At 48.4% G+C, this 23183-nt stretch overlaps 1 protein-coding gene across 5 annotated transcripts in view; it reads left to right on the forward strand.

Moving 5' to 3' along the window:
- LOC142379109 (glutamate receptor 2-like) overlaps window positions 1-23183 on the forward strand; it is a 135439-nt gene that overhangs the window by 11469 nt on the left and 100787 nt on the right. For all 5 annotated transcript variants that reach the window (XR_012769650.1, XM_075464236.1, XM_075464234.1 and 2 more), the window contains exons 3-4: window positions 6673-6912; window positions 7141-7262. Coding sequence is in view for 4 of the 5 variants with exons in the window: in XM_075464236.1 (XP_075320351.1) it covers window positions 6673-6912; window positions 7141-7262 (362 nt within the window). In the remaining variant the exon portion in view is untranslated. The remainder of the gene's footprint in view (window positions 1-6672; window positions 6913-7140; window positions 7263-23183) is intronic.

The raw sequence follows: 23183 nt of genomic DNA on the forward strand, positions 1-23183 counted from the left end.
TTATCACATGGCTCCCACGTAGCAGACGCCTCCATCCAAAGAGACGTACACGTGAGAAACACAAAGCAGTACGGAGAGCTTATTAGGCTGAATGAGTCAGAGTGCAGAAGGTTTTAATATTTTTTAGGAGAGATCATAATGACTTAGCTGCAGAGCTCAACTCAGGTCAGCTGAGAAGCAAAGATCCATCTGTAAATCCATACGCACCAGTAACAAACATGCTCATGTTTTCATTATTCATGCACACGCCATGTGATCCATGTGCACAAAGGAGACAAACAGGAAGTGTGTCGCTGCAGAGATGATGTTCACCCTCACACCTGATGACCAGTCCTTTTTACTTTCAGACCAGTCAGCAGTCTGTTGGCTTGGAACCTTGGATTAGGTAGTGGCAAAGATATCAGTCAGTTAGTTCAACCAAAACTTGTACCATATCATGAAATCGAGGCAGCTTCTTCATTTTCACATTCCAAAGAAAGAGAAATGCCCCCTTTAAACATTTCAAATTGATCCACTCTTTGTGAGAAACATTATTCTTGAGCCGTTAATAGTGTGTAGTATAAAAATATCAGGGATGATCGTCGAGCCCATGTGGAGATGAGTGATGAAGAACTCTGCTGACACGGACTTAATCAAACATAGAAACCTTTATTGCATTCATCAGATCCGTCTCGAAATTACAGAAAAGATGCATCAAGTCTGGAGAGAGTAGCCCAAGTGTTCGAATGAAATCTCTCTGTCTTTCAGAGGGTGAAGCTCCTTTTTATGGGTGTTCATTTATCCTTATATGGTGGAGATGCTCCAGGTCTCTTCTTCTCCAGGCATCTCCTCCGAATCTCCTTATTTGACTATATGCTGTCTCTGGTTGGAACACATGCACTCAGTGGCCTTCATCAGTGACGTGTTTAGAGCATATGTACTCAGATGGTCCTTTTTCAACTGTTTCTCTTGAGTATCAGACACCTCAAGTGCAATTACTAGTAAACCAAGCAACTTTCAGGCTCTTATCTTTTTCAAGGAAAGTAACACAAAATGAAAGCCACAAGCAACCTTGATGTTGCCTTCAGGCTTGACTTCGTCTGACACCTGTTAAATGGCTTCAGTTCTGGGCAGTTTAACCCCAAGTGGCTTAGTCTCTTATCCAGATCTTATCCATTTTTTTCTACTTTATGAAATGTATAGTAGAGCACAAAAAGTTGTATTAATGAGTTGTTTTTCCAAGTAAGCTAGCCCTATGTGGGGCATAGTCTTTCCAAAATTCAGGGCATGGGCCAAAATTTCACCGCCATCGTCATTTTTATCGAGAAGCCTTTCACATCATATTTAGATATGAGGCCATATTTCATGTTTCTTGCTCAATCCAGATCACAACAATTTTTAGCCACAGCAAACAGCAAAAATCCAGATGAATCTCCAATTTTTTAATACAGCCGTGATGTACATGACTGTAATATTATACCCAGAGAGATGAAACTGGATGTTTTAGACCAAGAGTAAAGAACAAGGTCATTAAAGTGGGGCAGCTAAATATAGCAGTGGGCCACAGATATTTCTCTACCTTTAAACTAAACAGCCCTGTTTTCCTAACATCAAACTTTTGTTAGAATCAGTGACATGATGAGGCTAATCTTTTGTAGCATTTTATAAATTCTATAATTGAGTCAATAAGGGAATAATCCCCACTTTGTATTTATCTGAAAATTATTTATTAACCCCTAATTAGGCAATAAGATTAAAAGAAAAAAGAAGGTAAAAAAAAAATCAATCACATCATCATGATTATAACATAAAGCATATTTACACTAGAAAAAAATATTGGGTCAGTCAGACCCAAGCTGGCCTTAATAAAATGCATGTAAACATGTAAGTCGGACCAAAATCATATGAAATGGAGCTTCTCAAAGCTGGACTAACATACCAAGATAATACAAGATAAGTGTTTATTAATCCAGCTGAACTCACAATAAAGCTGCTCTCATTCACACATTGTCCTGTTTCCTTTGTCAGACTGTAAATCAGCCCATTAAGACTACGAGTCAGCTCACTTAAAGCATTTCCAGACTGTCGCTCTGCTCTAATAAAATCCTGATTTTAGAACCACAGCCTCATCTGACAGAATCACCATTAAAGCAGCTTAAAGACAGCGTCTGTGCAGTGAATTCAGCTGGACTAACATGGACCATGATCTCCCACAGAGGAGGTTAGAGGCAGCAGGATGTCTGGAAGGTTTTCTCTCACAGTGCACAGCCTCAGACAGACTTCAGTCAGTAACTGCTGCTGTGCAGGTATACTGTAAGGAGAACTGTAATGACTGAGCTGTGCATGCAACCTTATTTACAGAGGTTAAAGTACTGGATCATAGAAAACATATCCAAAGTTGAAAGTGACATATTTTACTATTTCACCAAGAATATCAGCTCATCTTGAATCTGATGGCAGCAACATGTCTAATAAAGGCTGGGACAGTGTAGCATCCCCTCTTCTTTGAACAACATCTGGAAACATCTGGAACTGAGGAGAGCAGCTGCTGGAGCTTTCTTGTCTGATATGGGGTTCTAGCTGCTCAGTCTGGACTGCAGGCAGCTCAGTCCAGCAGCCGGACTCTTCTACTGTGAAGCCGTGCTGTTGGAATAGTTGCAGGATGTGGTTTAACTTTGTCCTTCCCTGGGCCTTCCCTGAAGAAGACGTCATCTGGATGGGAGCAGATGTTGCTCTAAAACCCGTGTACAATTTTCAGCTTTGATGGAGCCTTTCCAGATGTGCACGTTTCAAGATCAGATTTATTGGTCATGCAAACACACAAAATGTGTCCTCCGCTTTTAACCCATCCAGGTTGTCACCTGTTGACACACACATGCACATGCACAGGGTCACACACTCATAGAGACAGATGCCAACCTGGGGCGGTGGGCAGCTGTTCACAGCGCACGGGGAGCATGGTGCCTTGCTCAAGGGCACCTCAGCTGTGACAAGGAGGTGGACTGACACCCCTCCAGCTGTCAGTTTCACCAATCTTTTTGAGGGGTGAGACTTAAAACATTAGCAGAATCGAACCTGACAACCTTCCGGTTATTGACGACCAACTCTAACCACTGAGCCACGGCCGCCGTCCTACCAGTTCCATAGACACTAATGTACCTAATTACTGATGATGCAATATTCAAAGTCTTCACAATTTTACATTGAGGAATATTTTTCTGAAATTGCACCACAGTTTGTAAATCCAGTTCTTTACAGGTTACTGAACCTCATATTTACTTCACTCTGAAGGGCTCTTTTCTACCCAATCCCGTGACTGACCTCATTAGTTCAGAAATGTTCCTCCGGCTGATTCTTTTTATTGACACTTTAATTGATTTTACTTTTCAAGCTCAAGTTTCCTCTCTCACAACTTTTTTGAGACGTGTTGCTGCCATCTATTAAGGATATTAAATATATCAACTGGAACAAGTAAAGAACAAGTTCATGTAAAGTCACAATGTGCTCACCACTGTTAGTTGATGGAAATGGGCATTTCACTGTGTTTACCAAGCATGAACCCCCATGAGCTGTCACCTTACCGTGGTGGGGGGGTTTGCGTGCCCCAATGAGTCTGGGAGCTATGTTGCCCGGGGCTTTAAGCCCCTGGTAGGGTCACTCAAGTCAAACAGATATTAGATGAGGGACCAGACAAAGAACAGCTCATAAAACCCCTATGATGATAAACAATATTGGACAACGCGTTCCTTCGCCCAGTGGTGAGGGAAGCCGTCAAACTGAAGAAGGAGTCCTATCGGGCCTTTTTGGCCAGTAGGAAAGTAGCTGATGGGTACCGACAGGCCAAGCGGAACGCAGCCTCGGCGGTTGCTGAGGCAAAAACTTGGGCTTGGGAGGAGTTCGGGGAGGCCATGGAGAATGATTTCCGGAAGGCCTCGAAGAGTTTCTGGTCCCCTATCCGGCGGCTCAGGGGGGAGAAGCGGTGCACCGTCAATACCGTGTATGGTGAGGGCGGGGCTCTGCTGACCTCATCTAGGGACGTCGTGAGTCGGTGGGGGGAATACTTCGAGGGCCTCCTCAATCCTACCGACACGCCTTCCGATGAGGAAGCAGAGTTGGGGAGCTCGGACGTGGGGCCTCCCATTTCTGGGGCTGAGGTTGCCGAGGTGGTCAAAAAACTCCTCGGTGGCAAGGCCCCGGGGGTGGATGAGGTCCGTCCTGAGTTCCTCAAGGCTCTGGATGTTGTAGGGCTGTCTTGGTTGACACGCCTCTGCAGCATCGTGTGGACATCGGGGGCAGTGCCTCTGGTTTGGCAGATCGGGGTGGTGGTCCCCCTCTTTAAAAAAGGGGACCGGAGGGTGTGTTCCAACTATAGGGGGATCACACTCCTCAGCCTCCCTGGTAAGGTCTATTCGGGGGTACTGGAGAGGAGGATCCGCCGGATAGTTGATTCTCGGATTCAGGAGGTGCAGTGTGGTTTTTGTCCTGGCCGTGGAACAGTGGACCAGCTCTATACCCTCGGCAGGATCCTGGAGGGTGCATGGGAGTTCGCCCAACCGGTCTACATGTGTTTTGTGGACTTGGAGAAGGCGTTCAACCGTGTCCCTCTGGGAATCTTGTGGGGGGTGCTTCGGGAGTATGGAGTGCCGGACTCCTTGATATGGGCTGTTCGGTCTCTGTATGACCGGTGTCAGAGTTTGGTCCGCATTGACCTTCAGCTCTCACTGGAGCGGTTCGTAGACGAGTGTGAAGCGGCTGGGATGAGAATCAGCACCTCCAAATCCGAGACCATGGTCCTCGGCCGGAAAAGGGTGGAATGCCCTCTCCGGGTCGAGAATGAGATCCTTCCCCAAGTGGAGGAGTTCAAGTATCTCGGGGTCTTGTTCACGAGTGAGGGACGAATGGAGCAGGAGATTGACAGGCGGATCGGTGCGGCGTCTGCAGTGATGCGGGCTCTGCACCGGCCCGTCGTGGTGAAGAAGGAGCTGACCCAGAAGGCCAAGCTCTCGATCTATGTTCCTACCCTCACCTATGGTCACGAGCTGTGGGTAGTGACCGAAAGAATGAGATCGAGAATACAAGCGGCCGAAATGAGTTTCCTCCGCAGGGTGTCTGGGCTCTCCCTTATGGCGCTTTTCCACTAGCTCGCTTTGGCTTGGCTCGGCGCGCTATTGCGTGTTTCCACTAATACGCCGTACCTGCAACCGGGACGATTTTCCGTATCACCTCAGCCGTGGTTCCAAGCGGGCCGAAGCGTTACTAAAACATGACGTCAGCCGACTGCCTTCCACTGATTGGCCGATGAGTGTCGTCACTGGAAGTGTCATAACGCGTATAATAAAAGCTAGCGTTGGCAACCGTTAGCTTACCTCCAAACGTCGTCTTTTTGAAGCTCGTAACAAAACTCTCCGGTACTTTTCAATACTGTTTTGTCTGGCGGCCAGGAGTCTGCTCTAGCTCTCTTCTCTTGCCTTCTGTGCGACAAAAAGCCACAGGGTGAGCAGCAACACGCGCAGCCGTGTTACGACGACCCCGCCCACGTCGAGGAGGCACGAAGTATACTCGTTTGTAATGGAAACACAACCAAACCGAGCCGTGGCGAGCCGTATCGAGCTAGTGGAAAAGCGCCATTAGAGATAGGGTGAGAAGCTCGGTCATCCGGGAGGGGCTCAGAGTAGAACCGCTGCTCCTCCGCATCCAGAGGAGTCAGATGAGGTGGCTCGGGCATCTGGTTAGGATGCCTCCTGGACGCCTCCCTGGTGAAGTGTTCTGGGCCCGTCCCACTGGGAGGAGGCCCCGGGGAAGACCCAGGACACGTTGGAGAGACTATGTTTCTCGGCTGGCCTGGGAACGCCTCGGGGTCCCCCCAGAAGAGCTGGAGGAAGTGGCCGGGGACAGGGACGTCTGGGTTTCTCTGCTCAAGCTGCTGCCCCCGCGACCCGATCCCCGGAGAAGCGGAAGATGATGGATGGATGGAAGGAAGGAAGGAAGGAAGGAAGGAAGGAAGGAAGGAAGGAAGGAAGGAAGGAAGGAAGGAAGGAAGGAAGGAAGGAAGGAAAGAAAGAAAGTTCTAAGTCCAGGAACAAGACTGTTGGATGTGTGCCTGGCCTGCGTGTCACATGTTATGTATAATAATTAAATAATTAAAATGCACTCTGTGATATTGTACTAAATTCACTCATTGATTCAGAGTATAGATTCATTTGACATGATTTGTAAGGCAATGTATTAATAGTGCTCTGTTACATTGTGTAACACCTGAACCTTCCAGACCTGCAAAGTGACAAAACTTCTGCTTTCATAGTCGCTCACGCTGACTGATGATCACTTAATCAGAGCACTTGATTTGCAGCACTTGGCTGCTGCTTACCCTTAAATTCACACTGCTTCTGCATTTTTTCTTAGTTTTTATTCAATAAATGCATCAAATAATCATACAGTGAAACTTGTCATGTGCTGTTGTCTATCTGAAGCTGGATTTCCTTTATTTTAAGACCTGGAATGGACCAGCTGATTTTCGTCCTGATGTAGAAAAGCTGATAATTGTAAGAGAGTGGGAAATCTTTTTACCATAACTCTCCCTGAATAAGCTATTGGTCATCTGTATAAAAAACTTTAATGTTATTGATTGACTTGTATCCTGTCTGCTCGCCAGTTTCTAACTTTCACTGAATCTCTCTCTTTGCTTTATTCCAGTTTGTTCCCAGTTCTCTCGGGGCGTCTACGCCATTTTTGGCTTCTACGACAAGAAGTCGGTCAACACAATTACATCCTTTTGTGAGACACTTCATGTCTCCTTCATCACGCCGTCTTTCCCAGCAGAAGGAATGAATCAGTTTGTTCTCCAAATGAGGCCGGATATCAAGGGGCCTCTGGTTTCATTAGTAGAGTACTACAAGTGGGAAAAGTTTGCTTATCTATATGACAGTGACAGAGGTAATGGGATTCACATTATTGATGTTCTCAATGCCTAACTTTGGTATTTGGATTCCAAGCTAATCATATTTCACATTTTATAACAAAGGTATTTCTTATACGTGTGATCTGAATATGCAAGACTGTTCAAACTGTAGACCTTTAACTCAAGCATTTATACACTGGAAATGCCAGTTATTCTGTCCTAAAAGTATAACAAACTAATGTGTGTCCTGTGTGTGCTTGTAGGTCTTTCTACTCTTCAGGTAATACTGGACACTGCAGCAGAGAAAAAATGGGTTGTAACAGCAATAAATGTAGGAAATCTGAAGGATGAGAGAAAGGATGAAGCTTACCGCTCCCTGTTTCAGGTACTGATATTCTGTTCTTCCACAGTTCCTACTGTAGGATACACAAAAACAGACCTCCTTACATTTCATTAAGAAACACGTTTATGCTTCTTATAGTCTGAAAACCTGTTGTTATTTCTATCCAATTACTCTGCCTCCAGGGCCAATGGCCACATTTATATGCACAACAATAACTAACTAACTTCTAACTACCGACCTTTTCTGAATTAGAATTAGAAGGCTGTATTGTCATTATCAGAAATGAAAGAGGATGCAGAGAAGGGGGATGGGGTACGGAATAAGACGATATTGCACTGGATAGAGGAAATGGGGCACTTGTGATGGACAATGAATTGAATAAATAATAAAAACTGCAGCATTCACATTCTGGAGAATAATGCATCAGAATATTTAGAAAGAGAGAGTTTCTTCTTCATTTAGGAAAAAAAACCTTTGTGAGTTAGTAGGTGCAGGCTTTCACTGATCCGTAGGTGCAGGCTTTCACTGATCTGTCGGTGCAGGCTATCACTGATCTGTAGGTGCAGGCTTTCACTGATCCGTAGGTGCAGGCTTTCACTGATTTGTAGGTGCAGGCTTTCACTGATCTGTAGGTGCAGGCTATAACTGATCTGTAGGTGCAGGCTATCACTGATCTGTAGGTGCAGGCTTTCACTGATCCGTAGGTGCAGGCTTTCACTGATTTGTAGGTGCAGGCTTTCACTGATCTGTAGGTGCAGGCTATCACTGATCTGTAGGTGCAGGCTATCACTGATCCGTAGGTGCAGGCTATCACTGATCTGTGGGTGCAGGCTATAACTGATCTGTAGGTGCAGGCTTTCACTGATCTGTAGGTGCAGGCTTTCACTGATCCGTAGGTGCAGGCTATCACTGATCTGTAGGTGCAGGCTTTCACTGATCTGTAGGTGCAGGCTATAACTGATCTGTATGTGCAGGCTTTCTCTGATCTGTAGGTGCAGGCTTTCACTGATCCGTAGGTGCAGGCTATCACTGATCTTTAGGTGCAGGCTACAACTGATCTGTAGGTGCAGGCTTTCACTGATCCGTAGGTGCAGGCTATCACAAATCAGTAGGTGCAGGCTTTCACTGATCTGTAGGTGCAGGCTATCACTGATCTGTAGGTGCAGGCTTTCACTGATCCGTAGGTGCAGGCTTTCACTGATCTGTAGGTGCAGGCTATCACTGATCTGTAGGTGCAGGCTATCACTGATCTTTAGGTGCAGGCTTTCACTGACCTGTAGGTCCAGGCTTTCACTGATCTATAGGTGCAGGCTATCACTGATCTGTAGGTGCAGGCTATCACTGATCCGTAGGTGCAGGCTATAACTGATCCGTAGGTGCAGGCTACCACTGATCTGTAGGTGCAGGCTATCACTGATCTGTAGGTGCAGGCTTTCACTGATCTGTAGGTGCAGGCTATAACTGATCTGTAGGTGCAGGCTATCACTGATCTGTAGGTGCAGGCTATCACTGATCTGTAGGTGCAGGCTTTCACTGATCCGTAGGTGCAGGCTATCACTGATCTGTAGGTGTAGGCTATCACTGATCTGTAGGTGCAGGCTATAACTGATCTGTAGGTGCAGGCTATCACTGATCTGTAGGTGCAGGCTATAACTGATCTGTAGGTGCAGGCTTTCACTGATCCGTAGGTGCAGGCTATCACTGATCTGTAGGTGCAGGCTATCACTGATCTGTAGGTGCAGGCTATAACTGATCTGTAGGTGCAGGCTATCACTGATCTGTAGGTGCAGGCTATCACTGATCTGTAGGTGCAGGTTATAACTGATCTGTAGGTGCAGGCTATCACTGATCTGTAGGTGCAGGTTATAACTGATCCGTAGGTGCAGGCTAGCAGGCTATCACTGATCTGTAGGTGCAGGCTAGCAGGCTATCACTGATCTGTAGGTGCAGGCTATCACTGATCTGTAGGTGCAGGCTATAACTGATCTGTAGGTGCAGGCTATCACTGATCTGTAGGTGCAGGCTATAACTGATCTGTAGGTGCAGGCTTTCACTGATCCGTAGGTGCAGGCTATCACTGATCTGTAGGTGCAGGCTATCACTGATCTGTAGGTGCAGGCTATAACTGATCTGTAGGTGCAGGCTATCACTGATCTGTAGGTGCAGGCTATAACTGATCTGTAGGTGCAGGCTATCACTGATCTGTAGGTGCAGGCTATCACTGATCTGTAGGTGCAGGTTATAACTGATCCGTAGGTGCAGGCTAGCAGGCTATCACTGATCTGTAGGTGCAGGCTATCACCGATCTGTAGGTGCAGGCTAGCAGGCTATCACTGATATGTAGGTGCAGGTTATCACTGATCTGTAGGTGCAGGCTATCACTGATCTGTAGGTGCAGGCTATCACTGATCCGTAGGTACAGGCTTTCACTGATCCGTAGGTGCATGCTTTCAATGATCTGTAGGTGCATGCTATCACTGATCCGTAGGTGCAGGCTATCACTGATCTGTAGGTGCAGGCTATAACTAATCTGTAGGTGCAGGCTATCACTGATCCGTAGGTGCAGGCTATCACTGATCCGTAGGTGCAGGCTATCACTGATCTTTAGGTGCAGGCTATCACTGATCTTTAGGTGCAGGCTATCACTGATCCGTAGGTGCAGGCTATCACTGATCTTTAGGTGCAGGCTATCACTGATCTTTAGGTGCAGGCTATAACCGATCTGTAGGTGCAGGCTTTCACTGATCCGTAGGTGCATGCTTTCAATGATCTGTAGGTGCATGCTATCACTGATCCGTAGGTGCAGGCTATCACTGATCTGTAGGTGCAGGCTATAACTAATCTGTAGGTGCAGGCTATCACTGATCCGTAGGTGCAGGCTATCACTGATCCGTAGGTGCAGGCTATCACTGATCTTTAGGTGCAGGCTATCACTGATCTTTAGGTGCAGGCTATCACTGATCTTTAGATGCAGGTTATAACTGATCCGTAGGTGCAGGCTATCACTGATCTTTAGGTGCAGGCTATCACTGATCTGTAGGTGCAGGCTATCACTGATCCGTAGGTGCAGGCTATCACTGATCTTTAGGTGCAGGCTATCACTGATCTGTAGGTGCAGGCTTTCACTGATCTGTAGGTGCAGGCTATCACTGATCCGTAGGTGCAGGCTTTCACTGATCCGTAGGTGCAGGCTATCACTGATCTGTAGGTGCAGGCTTTCACTGATCTGTAGGTGCAGGCTAAGACTGATCTGTAGGTGCAGGCTTTCACTGATCTTTAGGTGCAGGCTATGACTGATCTGTAGGTGCAGGATTTCACTGATCTGTAGGTGCAGGCTATCGCTGATCTGTAGGTGCAGGCTATCACTGATCTGTAGGTGCAGGTTATAACTGATCCGTAGGTGAGGCTTTCACTGATCCGTAGGTGCACGCTATTACTGATCCGTAGGTGCAGGCTTTCACTGATCAGTAGGTGCACGCTATTACTGATCTGTAGGTGCAGGCTATCACTGATCTGTAGGTGCAGGCTTTCACTGATCTGTAGGTGCAGGCTATCACTGATCTGTAGGTGCAGGCTATAACTGATCTGTAGGTGCAGGCTTTCACTGATCCGTAGGTTCAGGCTATCACTGATCTGTAGGTGCAGGATTTCACTGATCCGTAGGTGCAGGCTATCACTAATCTGTAGGTGCAGGCTATAAATGATCGGTAGGTGCAGGCTTTCACTGATCCGTAGGTGCAGGCTATCACTGATCTGTAGGTGCAGGCTATAACTGATCTGTAGGTGCAGGCCATCACTGATCTGTAGGTGCAGGCTATCACTGATCTGTAGGTGCAGGCTTTCACTGATCCGTAGGTTCAGGCTATCACTGATCTGTAGGTGCAGGCTATCACTGATCTGTAGGTGCAGGCTCTAACTGATCTTTAGGTGCAGGCTATCACTGATCTGTAGGTGCAGGCTATAACTGATCCGTAGTTGCAGGTTATCACTGATCTGTAGGTGCAGGCTATCACTGATCTGTAGGTGCAGGCTATCACTGATCTGTAGGTGCAGGCTATCACTGATCCGTAGGTGAAGGCTATCACTGATCTGTAGGTGCAGGCTATCACTGATCCGTAGGTGCAGGCTATCACTGATCTGTAGGTGCAGGCTAGCAGGCTATCACTGATCTGTAGGTGCAGGCTATCACTGATCTGTAGGTGCAGGCTAGCAGGCTATCACTGATCCGTAGGTGCAGGCTAGCAGGCTATCACTGATATGTAGCTGCAGGCTATCACTGATCTGTAGGTGCAGGCTATCACTGATCCGTAGGTGCAGGCTATCACTGATCCGTAGGTGCAGGCTATCACTGATCCGTAGGTGCAGGCTATCACTGATCCGTAGGTGCAGGCTATCACTGATCTTTAGGTGCAGGGTATAACTGATCCGTAGTTGCAGGCTTTCACTGATCTGTAGGTGCAGGCTTTCACTGATCTGTAGGTGCAGGCTAAGACTGATCTGTAGGTGCAGGCTTTCACTGATCTTTAGGTGCAGGCTATGACTGATCTGTAGGTGCAGGATTTCACTGATCTGTAGGTGCAGGCTTTCACTGATCTGTAGGTGCAGGCTATCACTGATCCGTAGGTGCAGGCTATCACTGATCCGTAGGTGCAGGCTATCGCTGATCTCTAGGTGCAGGCTATCACTGATCTGTAGGTGCAGGTTATAACTGATCCGTAGGTGCAGGCTTTCACTGATCCGTAGGTGCACGCTATTACTGATCCGTAGGTGCAGGCTTTCACTGATCTGTAGGTGCAGGCTATCACTGATCTGTAGGTGCAGGCTTTTACTGATCAGTAGGTGCAGGCTATCACTGATCTGTAGGTGCAGGCTATCACTGATCTCTAGGTAAAGGCTTTAACTGATCTGTAGGTGCAGGCTATCACTGATCTGTAGGTGCAGGATTTCACTGATCCGTAGGTTCAGGCTATCACTGATCTGTAGGTGCAGGCTATAACTGATCTGTAGGTGCAGGCTTTCACTGATCCGTAGGTTCAGGCTATCACTGATCTGTAGGTGCAGGCTATCACTGATCTGTAGGTGCAGGCCATCACTGATCTGTAGGTGCAGGCTATCACTGATCTGTAGGTGCAGGCTATCACTGATCTGTAGGTGCAGGCCATCACTGATCTGTAGGTGCAGGCTATCACTGATCTGTAGGTGCAGGCTATCACTGATCCGTAGGTGCAGGCTATCACTGATCTGTGGGTGCAGGCTATAACTGATCTGTAGGTGCAGGCTTTCACTGATCTGTAGGTGCAGGCTTTCACTGATCCGTAGGTGCAGGCTATCACTGATCTGTAGGTGCAGGCTTTCACTGATCTGTAGGTGCAGGCTATAACTGATCTGTATGTGCAGGCTTTCTCTGATCTGTAGGTGCAGGCTTTCACTGATCCGTAGGTGCAGGCTATCACTGATCTTTAGGTGCAGGCTACAACTGATCTGTAGGTGCAGGCTATCACAAATCAGTAGGTGCAGGCTTTCACTGATCTGTAGGTGCAGGCTATCACTGATCTGTAGGTGCAGGCTTTCACTGATCCGTAGGTGCAGGCTTTCACTGATCTGTAGGTGCAGGCTATCACTGATCTGTAGGTGCAGGCTATCACTGATCTTTAGGTGCAGGCTTTCACTGACCTGTAGGTCCAGGCTTTCACTGATCTATAGGTGCAGGCTATCACTGATCTGTAGGTGCAGGCTATCACTGATCCGTAGGTGCAGGCTATAACTGATCCGTAGGTGCAGGCTACCACTGATCTGTAGGTGCAGGCTATCACTGATCTGTAGGTGCAGGCTTTCACTGATCTGTAGGTGCAGGCTATAACTGATCTGTAGGTGCAGGCTATCACTGATCTGTAGGTGCAGGCTATCACTGATCTGTAGGTGCAGGCTTTCACTGATCCGTAGGTGCAGGCTATCACTGATCTGTAGGTGCAGGCTATCACTGATCTGTAGGTGCAGGCTATAACTGATCTGTAGGTGCAGGCTATCACTGATCTGTAGGTGCAGGCTATAACTGATCTGTAGGTGCAGGCTTTCACTGATCCGTAGGTGCAGGCTATCACTGATCTGTAGGTGCAGGCTATCACTGATCTGTAGGTGCAGGCTATAACTGATCTGTAGGTGCAGGCTATCACTGATCTGTAGGTGCAGGCTATCACTGATCTGTAGGTGCAGGTTATAACTGATCTGTAGGTGCAGGCTATCACTGATCTGTAGGTGCAGGTTATAACTGATCCGTAGGTGCAGGCTAGCAGGCTATCACTGATCTGTAGGTGCAGGCTAGCAGGCTATCACTGATCTGTAGGTGCAGGCTATCACTGATCTGTAGGTGCAGGCTATAACTGATCTGTAGGTGCAGGCTATCACTGATCTGTAGGTGCAGGCTATAACTGATCTGTAGGTGCAGGCTTTCACTGATCCGTAGGTGCAGGCTATCACTGATCTGTAGGTGCAGGCTATCACTGATCTGTAGGTGCAGGCTATAACTGATCTGTAGGTGCAGGCTATCACTGATCTGTAGGTGCAGGCTATAACTGATCTGTAGGTGCAGGCTATCACTGATCTGTAGGTGCAGGCTATCACTGATCTGTAGGTGCAGGTTATAACTGATCCGTAGGTGCAGGCTAGCAGGCTATCACTGATCTGTAGGTGCAGGCTATCACCGATCTGTAGGTGCAGGCTAGCAGGCTATCACTGATATGTAGGTGCAGGTTATCACTGATCTGTAGGTGCAGGCTATCACTGATCTGTAGGTGCAGGCTATCACTGATCCGTAGGTACAGGCTTTCACTGATCCGTAGGTGCATGCTTTCAATGATCTGTAGGTGCATGCTATCACTGATCCGTAGGTGCAGGCTATCACTGATCTGTAGGTGCAGACTATAACTAATCTGTAGGTGCAGGCTATCACTGATCCGTAGGTGCAGGCTATCACTGATCCGTAGGTGCAGGCTATCACTGATCTTTAGGTGCAGGCTATCACTGATCTTTAGGTGCAGGCTATCACTGATCCGTAGGTGCAGGCTATCACTGATCTTTAGGTGCAGGCTATCACTGATCTTTAGGTGCAGGCTATAACCGATCTGTAGGTGCAGGCTTTCACTGATCCGTAGGTGCATGCTTTCAATGATCTGTAGGTGCATGCTATCACTGATCCGTAGGTGCAGGCTATCACTGATCTGTAGGTGCAGGCTATAACTAATCTGTAGGTGCAGGCTATCACTGATCCGTAGGTGCAGGCTATCACTGATCCGTAGGTGCAGGCTATCACTGATCTTTAGGTGCAGGCTATCACTGATCTTTAGGTGCAGGCTATCACTGATCTTTAGATGCAGGTTATAACTGATCCGTAGGTGCAGGCTATCACTGATCTTTAGGTGCAGGCTATCACTGATCTGTAGGTGCAGGCTATCACTGATCCGTAGGTGCAGGCTATCACTGATCTTTAGGTGCAGGCTATCACTGATCTGTAGGTGCAGGCTTTCACTGATCCGTAGGTGCAGGCTATCACTGATCTTTAGGTGCAGGCTATCACTGATCCGTAGGTGCAGGCTTTCACTGATCCGTAGGTGCAGGCTATCACTGATCTGTAGGTGCAGGCTTTCACTGATCTGTAGGTGCAGGCTAAGACTGATCTGTAGGTGCAGGCTTTCACTGATCTTTAGGTGCAGGCTATGACTGATCTGTAGGTGCAGGATTTCACTGATCTGTAGGTGCAGGCTATCGCTGATCTGTAGGTGCAGGCTATCACTGATCTGTAGGTGCAGGTTATAACTGATCCGTAGGTGAGGCTTTCACTGATCCGTAGGTGCACGCTATTACTGATCCGTAGGTGCAGGCTTTCACTGATCAGTAGGTGCACGCTATCACTGATCCGTAGGTGCAGGCTTTCACTGATCCGTAGGTGCAGGCTATCACTGATCTGTAGGTGCAGGCTTTCACTGATCTGTAGGTGCAGGCTAAGACTGATCTGTAGGTGCAGGCTTTCACTGATCTTTAGGTGCAGGCTATGACTGATCTGTAGGTGCAGGATTTCACTGATCTGTAGGTGCAGGCTATCGCTGATCTGTAGGTGCAGGCTATCACTGATCTGTAGGTGCAGGTTATAACTGATCCGTAGGTGAGGCTTTCACTGATCCGTAGGTGCACGCTATTACTGATCCGTAGGTGCAGGCTTTCACTGATCAGTAGGTGCACGCTATTACTGATCTGTAGGTGCAGGCTATCACTGATCTGTAGGTGCAGGCTTTCACTGATCTGTAGGTGCAGGCTATCACTGATCTGTAGGTGCAGGCTATAACTGATCTGTAGGTGCAGGCTTTCACTGATCCGTAGGTTCAGGCTATCACTGATCTGTAGGTGCAGGATTTCACTGATCCGTAGGTGCAGGCTATCACTAATCTGTAGGTGCAGGCTATAAATGATCGGTAGGTGCAGGCTTTCACTGATCCGTAGGTGCAGGCTATCACTGATCTGTAGGTGCAGGCTATAACTGATCTGTAGGTGCAGGCCATCACTGATCTGTAGGTGCAGGCTATCACTGATCTGTAGGTGCAGGCTTTCACTGATCCGTAGGTTCAGGCTATCACTGATCTGTAGGTGCAGGCTATCACTGATCTGTAGGTGCAGGCTCTAACTGATCTTTAGGTGCAAGCTATCACTGATCTGTAGGTGCAGGCTATAACTGATCCGTAGTTGCAGGTTATCACTGATCTGTAGGTGCAGGCTATCACTGATCTGTAGGTGCAGGCTATCACTGATCTGTAGGTGCAGGCTATCACTGATCCGTAGGTGAAGGCTATCACTGATCTGTAGGTGCAGGCTATCACTGATCCGTAGGTGCAGGCTATCACTGATCTGTAGGTGCAGGCTAGCAGGCTATCACTGATCTGTAGGTGCAGGCTATCACTGATCTGTAGGTGCAGGCTAGCAGGCTATCACTGATCCGTAGGTGCAGGCTAGCAGGCTATCACTGATATGTAGCTGCAGGCTATCACTGATCTGTAGGTGCAGGCTATCACTGATCCGTAGGTGCAGGCTATCACTGATCCGTAGGTGCAGGCTATCACTGATCCGTAGGTGCAGGCTATCACTGATCCGTAGGTGCAGGCTATCACTGATCTTTAGGTGCAGGGTATAACTGATCCGTAGTTGCAGGCTTTCACTGATCTGTAGGTGCAGGCTTTCACTGATCTGTAGGTGCAGGCTAAGACTGATCTGTAGGTGCAGGCTTTCACTGATCTTTAGGTGCAGGCTATGACTGATCTGTAGGTGCAGGATTTCACTGATCTGTAGGTGCAGGCTTTCACTGATCTGTAGGTGCAGGCTATCACTGATCCGTAGGTGCAGGCTATCACTGATCCGTAGGTGCAGGCTATCGCTGATCTCTAGGTGCAGGCTATCACTGATCTGTAGGTGCAGGTTATAACTGATCCGTAGGTGCAGGCTTTCACTGATCCGTAGGTGCACGCTATTACTGATCCGTAGGTGCAGGCTTTCACTGATCTGTAGGTGCACGCTATTACTGATCCGTAGGTGCAGGCTTTCACTGATCCGTAGGTGCACGCTATTACTGATCCGTAGGTGCAGGCTTTCACTGATCCGTAGGTGCAGGCTATAACTGATCTGTAGGTGCAGGCTATCACTGATCTGTAGGTGCAGGCTTTTACTGATCAGTAGGTGCAGGCCATCACTGATCTGTAGGTGCAGGCTATCACTGATCTGTAGGTAAAGGCTTTAACTGATCTGTAGGTGCAGGCTATCACTGATCTGTAGGTGCAGGATTTCACTGATCCGTAGGTTCAGGCTATCACTGATCTGTAGGTGCAGGCTATAACTGATCTGTAGGTGCAGGCTTTCACTGATCCGTAGGTTCAGGCTATCACTGATCTGTAGGTGCAGGCTATCACTGATCTGTAGGTGCAGGCCATCACTGATCTGTAGGTGCAGGCTATCACTGATCTGTAGGTGCAGGCTATCACTGATCTGTAGGTGCAGGCTATCATTGATCTGTAGGTGCAGGCTATAACTGATCTGTAGGTGCAGGCTTTCACTGATCCGTAGGTTCAGGCTATCACTGATCTGTAGGTGCAGGCTATCACTGATCTGTAGGTGCAGGCTCTAACTGATCTTTAGGTGCAGGCTATCACTGATCTGTAGGTGCAGGCTATAACTGATCCGTAGTTGAAGGTTATCACTGATCTGTAGGTGCAGGCTATCACTGATCTGTAGGTGCAGGCTATCACTGATCTGTAGGTGCAGGCTATCACTGATCCGTAGGTGAAGGCTATCACTGATCTGTAGGTGCAGGCTATCACTGATCCCTAGGTGCAGGCTATCACTGATCTGTAGGTGCAGGCTAGCAGGCTATCACTGATCTGTAGGTGCAGGCTATCACTGATCTGTAGGTGCAGGCTAGCAGGCTATCACTGATCCGTAGGTGCAGGCTATCACTGATCTGTAGGTGCAGGCTAGCAGGCTTTCACTGATCCGTAGGTGCAGGCTAGCAGGCTATCACTGATATGTAGGTGCAGGCTATCACTGATCTGTAGGTGCAGGCTATCACTGATCCGTAGGTGCAGGCTATCACTGATCCGTAGGTGCAGGCTTTCACTGATCCGTAGGTGCAGGCTATCACTGATCGGTAGGTGCAGGCTTTCTCTGATCTGTAGGTGCAGGTTTTCACTGATCTGTAGGTGCAGGCTTTCACTGATCTGTAGGTGCAGGCTATCACTGATTTGAAGGTGCAGGCTTTCACTGATCTGTAGGTGCAGGCTATCACTGATCCGTAGGTGCAGGCTATCACTGATCGGTAGGTGCAGGCTTTCTCTGATCTGTAGGTGCAGGCTTTCACTGATCTGTAGGTGCAGGCTATCACTGATTTGAAGGTTTAGGCTTTCACTGTTCTGTAGGTGCAGGCTATCACTGATCTGTAGGTGCAGGCTATCACTGATCTTTAGGTGCAGGCTACAACTGATCTGTAGGTGCAGGCTTTCACTGATCTATAGGTGCAGGCTACAACTGATCCGTAGGTTCAGGCTATCACTGATCTGTAGGTGCAGGATTTCACTTATCTGTAGGTGCAGGCTTTCACTGATCCGTAGGTGCAGGCTTTCACTGATCCGTAGGTGCAGGCTATCACTAATCTGTAGGTGCAGGCTATAAATGATCGGTAGGTGCAGGCTTTCACTGATCCGTAGGTGCAGGCTATCACTGATCTGTAGGTGCAGGCCATCACTGATCTGTAGGTGCAGGCTTTCACTGATCCGTAGGTGCAGGCTATCACTGATCTGTAGGTGCAGGCTATCACTGATCCGTAGGTCCAGGCTTTCACTGATCTTTAGGTGCAGGCTATCACTGATCAGTAGGTGCAGGCTATCACTGATCCGTAGGTGCAGGCTATCACTGATCTGTAGGTGCAGGCTATCACTGATCTGTAGGTGCAGGCTATCACTGATCTGTAGGTGCAGGCTATCACTGATCTGTAGGTGCAGGCTATCACTGATCTGTAGGTGCAGGCTAGCAGGCTATCACTGATCTGTAGGTGCAGGCTATCACTGATCTGTAGGTGCAGGCTAGCAGGCTATCACTGATCTGTAGGTGCAGGCTATCACTGATCTGTAGGTGCAGGCTATCACTGATCTGTAGGTGCAGGCTAGCAGGCTATCACTGATCTGTAGGTGCAGGCTATCACTGATCTGTAGGTGCAGGCTAGCAGGCTATCACTGATCTGTAGGTGCAGGCTATCACTGATCTGTAGGTGCAGGCTATCACTGATCTTTAGGTGCAGGCTATCACTGATCCGTAGGTGCAGGCTTTCACTGATCCGTAGGTGCAGGCTATCACTGATCTGTAGGTGCAGGCTATCACTGATCTGTAGGTGCAGGCTCTCACTGATCCGTAGGTTCAGGCTATCACTGATCTGTAGGTGCAGGCTATCACTGATCTGTAGGTGCAGGCTTTCACTGATCAGTAGGTGCAGGCCATCACTGATCTGTAGGTGCAGGCTATCACTGATCTGTAGGTGCAGGCTATAACTGATCTGTAAGTGCAGAATATCACTGATCCGTAGTTTCAGGTTATCACTGATCTGTAAGTGCAGGCTATCACTGATCTGTAGGTGCAGGCTATCACTGATCTGTAGGTGCAGGCTATCACTGATCTGTAGGTGCAGGCTATCACTGATCCGTAGGTGCAGGCTATCACTGATCTTTAGGTGCAGGCTTTCACTGATCCGTAGGTGCATGCTTTCAATGATCTGTAGGTGCATGCTATCACTGATCCGTAGGTGCAGGCTATCACTGATCTGTAGGTGCAGGCTATAACTAATCTGTAGGTGCAGGCTATCACTGATCCGTAGGTGCAGGCTATCACTGATCTGTAGGTGCAGGCTATCACTGATCTTTAGGTGCAGGCTATCACTGATCTTTAGGTGCAGGCTATCACTGATCTTTAGATGCAGGTTATAACTGATCCGTAGGTGCAGGCTATCACTGATCTTTAGGTGCAGGCTATCACTGATCTGTAGGTGCAGGCTATCACTGATCCGTAGGTGCAGGCTATCACTGATCTGTAGGTGCAGGCTTTCACTGATCTGTAGGTGCAGGCTTTCACTGATCTGTAGGTGCAGGCTATCACTGATCCGTAGGTGCAGGCTTTCACTGATCCGTAGGTGCAGGCTATCACTGATCTGTAGGTGCAGGCTTTCACTGATCTGTAGGTGCAGGCTAAGACTGATCTGTAGGTGCAGGCTTTCACTGATCTTTAGGTGCAGGCTATGACTGATCTGTAGGTGCAGGATTTCACTGATCTGTAGGTGCAGGCTATCGCTGATCTGTAGGTGCAGGCTATCACTGATCTGTAGGTGCAGGTTATAACTGATCCGTAGGTGAGGCTTTCACTGATCCGTAGGTGCACGCTATTACTGATCCGTAGGTGCAGGCTTTCACTGATCAGTAGGTGCACGCTATTACTGATCTGTAGGTGCAGGCTATCACTGATCTGTAGGTGCAGGCTTTCACTGATCTGTAGGTGCAGGCTATCACTGATCTGTAGGTGCAGGCTATAACTGATCTGTAGGTGCAGGCTTTCACTGATCCGTAGGTTCAGGCTATCACTGATCTGTAGGTGCAGGATTTCACTGATCTGTAGGTGCAGGCTTTCACTGATCCGTAGGTGCAGGCTATCACTAATCTGTAGGTGCAGGCTATAAATGATCGGTAGGTGCAGGCTTTCACTGATCCTTAGGTGCAGGCTATCACTGATCTGTAGGTGCAGGCTATAACTGATCTGTAGGTGCAGGCCATCACTGATCTGTAGGTGCAGGCTATCACTGATCTGTAGGTGCAGGCTTTCACTGATCCGTAGGTTCAGGCTATCACTGATCTGTAGGTGCAGGCTATCACTGATCTGTAGGTGCAGGCTCTAACTGATCTTTAGGTGCAGGCTATCACTGATCTGTAGGTGCAGGCTATAACTGATCCGTAGTTGCAGGTTATCACTGATCTGTAGGTGCAGGCTATCACTGATCTGTAGGTGCAGGCTATCACTGATCTGTAGGTGCAGGCTATCACTGATCCGTAGGTGAAGGCTATCACTGATCTGTAGGTGCAGGCTATCACTGATCCGTAGGTGCAGGCTATCACTGATCTGTAGGTGCAGGCTAGCAGGCTATCACTGATCTGTAGGTGCAGGCTATCACTGATCTGTAGGTGCAGGCTATCACTGATCTGTAGGTGCAGGCTATCACTGATCTGTAGGTGCAGGCTAGCAGGCTATCACTGATCTGTAGGTGCAGGCTATCACTGATCTGTAGGTGCAGGCTAGCAGGCTATCACTGATCTGTAGGTGCAGGCTATCACTGATCTGTAGGTGCAGGCTATCACTGATCTGTAGGTGCAGGCTAGCAGGCTATCACTGATCTGTAGGTGCAGGCTATCACTGATCTGTAGGTGCAGGCTAGCAGGCTATCACTGATCTGTAGGTGCAGGCTATCACTGATCTGTAGGTGCAGGCTATCACTGATCTTTAGGTGCAGGCTATCACTGATCCGTAGGTGCAGGCTTTCACTGATCCGTAGGTGCAGGCTATCACTGATCTGTAGGTGCAGGCTATCACTGATCTGTAGGTGCAGGCTCTCACTGATCCGTAGGTTCAGGCTATCACTGATCTGTAGGTGCAGGCTATCACTGATCTGTAGGTGCAGGCTTTCACTGATCAGTAGGTGCAGGCCATCACTGATCTGTAGGTGCAGGCTATCACTGATCTGTAGGTGCAGGCTTTAACTGATCTGTAGGTGCAGGCTATAACTGATCTGTAGGTGCAGGCTATAACTGATCTGTAAGTGCAGAATATCACTGATCCGTAGTTTCAGGTTATCACTGATCTGTAAGTGCAGGCTATCACTGATCTGTAGGTGCAGGCTATCACTGATCTGTAGGTGCAGGCTATCACTGATCTGTAGGTGCAGGCTATCACTGATCTGTAGGTGCAGGCTATCACTGATCCGTAGGTGCAGGCTATAACTGATCTGTAGGTGCAGGCTAGCAGGCTATCACTGATCTGTAGGTGCAGGCTATCACTTATCCGTAGGTGCAGGCTAGCAGGCTATCACTGATCTGTAGGTGCAGGCTAGCAGGCTATCACTGATCCGTAGGTGCAGGCTAGCAGGCTATCACTGATATGTAGGTGCAGGCTATCACTGATCTGTAGGTGCAGGCTATCACTGATCCGTAGGTGCAGGCTATCACTGATCCGTAGGTGCAGGCTAGCAGGCTATCACTGATCTGTAGGTGCAGGCTATCACTGATCTGTAGGTGCAGGCTATCACTGATCTGTAGGTGCAGGCTAGCAGGCTATCACTGATCTGTAGGTGCAGGCTATCACTGATCTGTAGGTGCAGGATAGCAGGCTATCACTGATCTGTAGGTGCAGGCTATCACTGATCTGTAGGTGCAGGCTATCACTGATCTTTAGGTGCAGGCTATCACTGATCCGTAGGTGCAGGCTTTCACTGATCCGTAGGTGCAGGCTATCACTGATCTGTAGGTGCAGGCTATCACTGATCTGTAGGTGCAGGCTCTCACTGATCCGTAGGTTCAGGCTATCACTGATCTGTAGGTGCAGGCTATCACTGATCTGTAGGTGCAGGCTATCACTGATCTGTAGGTGCAGGCTCTCACTGATCCGTAGGTTCAGGCCATCACTGATCTGTAGGTGCAGGCTATCACTGATCTGTAAGTGCAGGCTATCACTGATCTGTAGGTGCAGGCTATCACTGATCTGTAGGTGCAGGCTATCACTGATCTGTAGGTGCAGGCTATCACTGATCTGTAGGTGCAGGCTATCACTGATCCGTAGGTGCAGGCTATAACTGATCTGTAGGTGCAGGCTAGCAGGCTATCACTGATCTGTAGGTGCTGGCTATCACTTATCCGTAGGTGCAGGCTAGCAGGCTATCACTGATCTGTAGGTGCAGGCTAGCAGGCTATCACTGATCCGTAGGTGCAGGCTAGCAGGCTATCACTGATCTGTAGGTGCAGGCTATCACTGATCCGTAGGTGCAGGCTATCACTGATCCGTAGGTGCAGGCTATCACTGATCCGTAGGTGCAGGCTATCACTGATCTTTAGGTGCAGGCTATCACTGATCTTTAGGTGCAGGCTATCACTGATCTTTAGGTGCAGGGTATAACTGATCTGTAGGTGCAGGCTATCACTGATCCGTAGGTGCAGGCTATCACTGATCTGTAGGTGCAGGCTATCACTGATCTGTAGGTGCAGGCTATCACTGATCCGTAGGTACAGGCTTTCACTGATCCGTAGGTGCAGGCTATCACTGATCTGTAGGTGCAGGCTTTCACTGATCTGTAGGTGCAGGCTATGACTGATCTGTAGGTGCAGGCTTTTACTGATCTGTAGGTGCAGG

The sequence above is a fragment of the Odontesthes bonariensis genome, chromosome 4, assembly GCF_027942865.1.
Source record: "Odontesthes bonariensis isolate fOdoBon6 chromosome 4, fOdoBon6.hap1, whole genome shotgun sequence".
Taxonomy (NCBI): Eukaryota; Metazoa; Chordata; class Actinopteri; order Atheriniformes; family Atherinopsidae; genus Odontesthes; species Odontesthes bonariensis.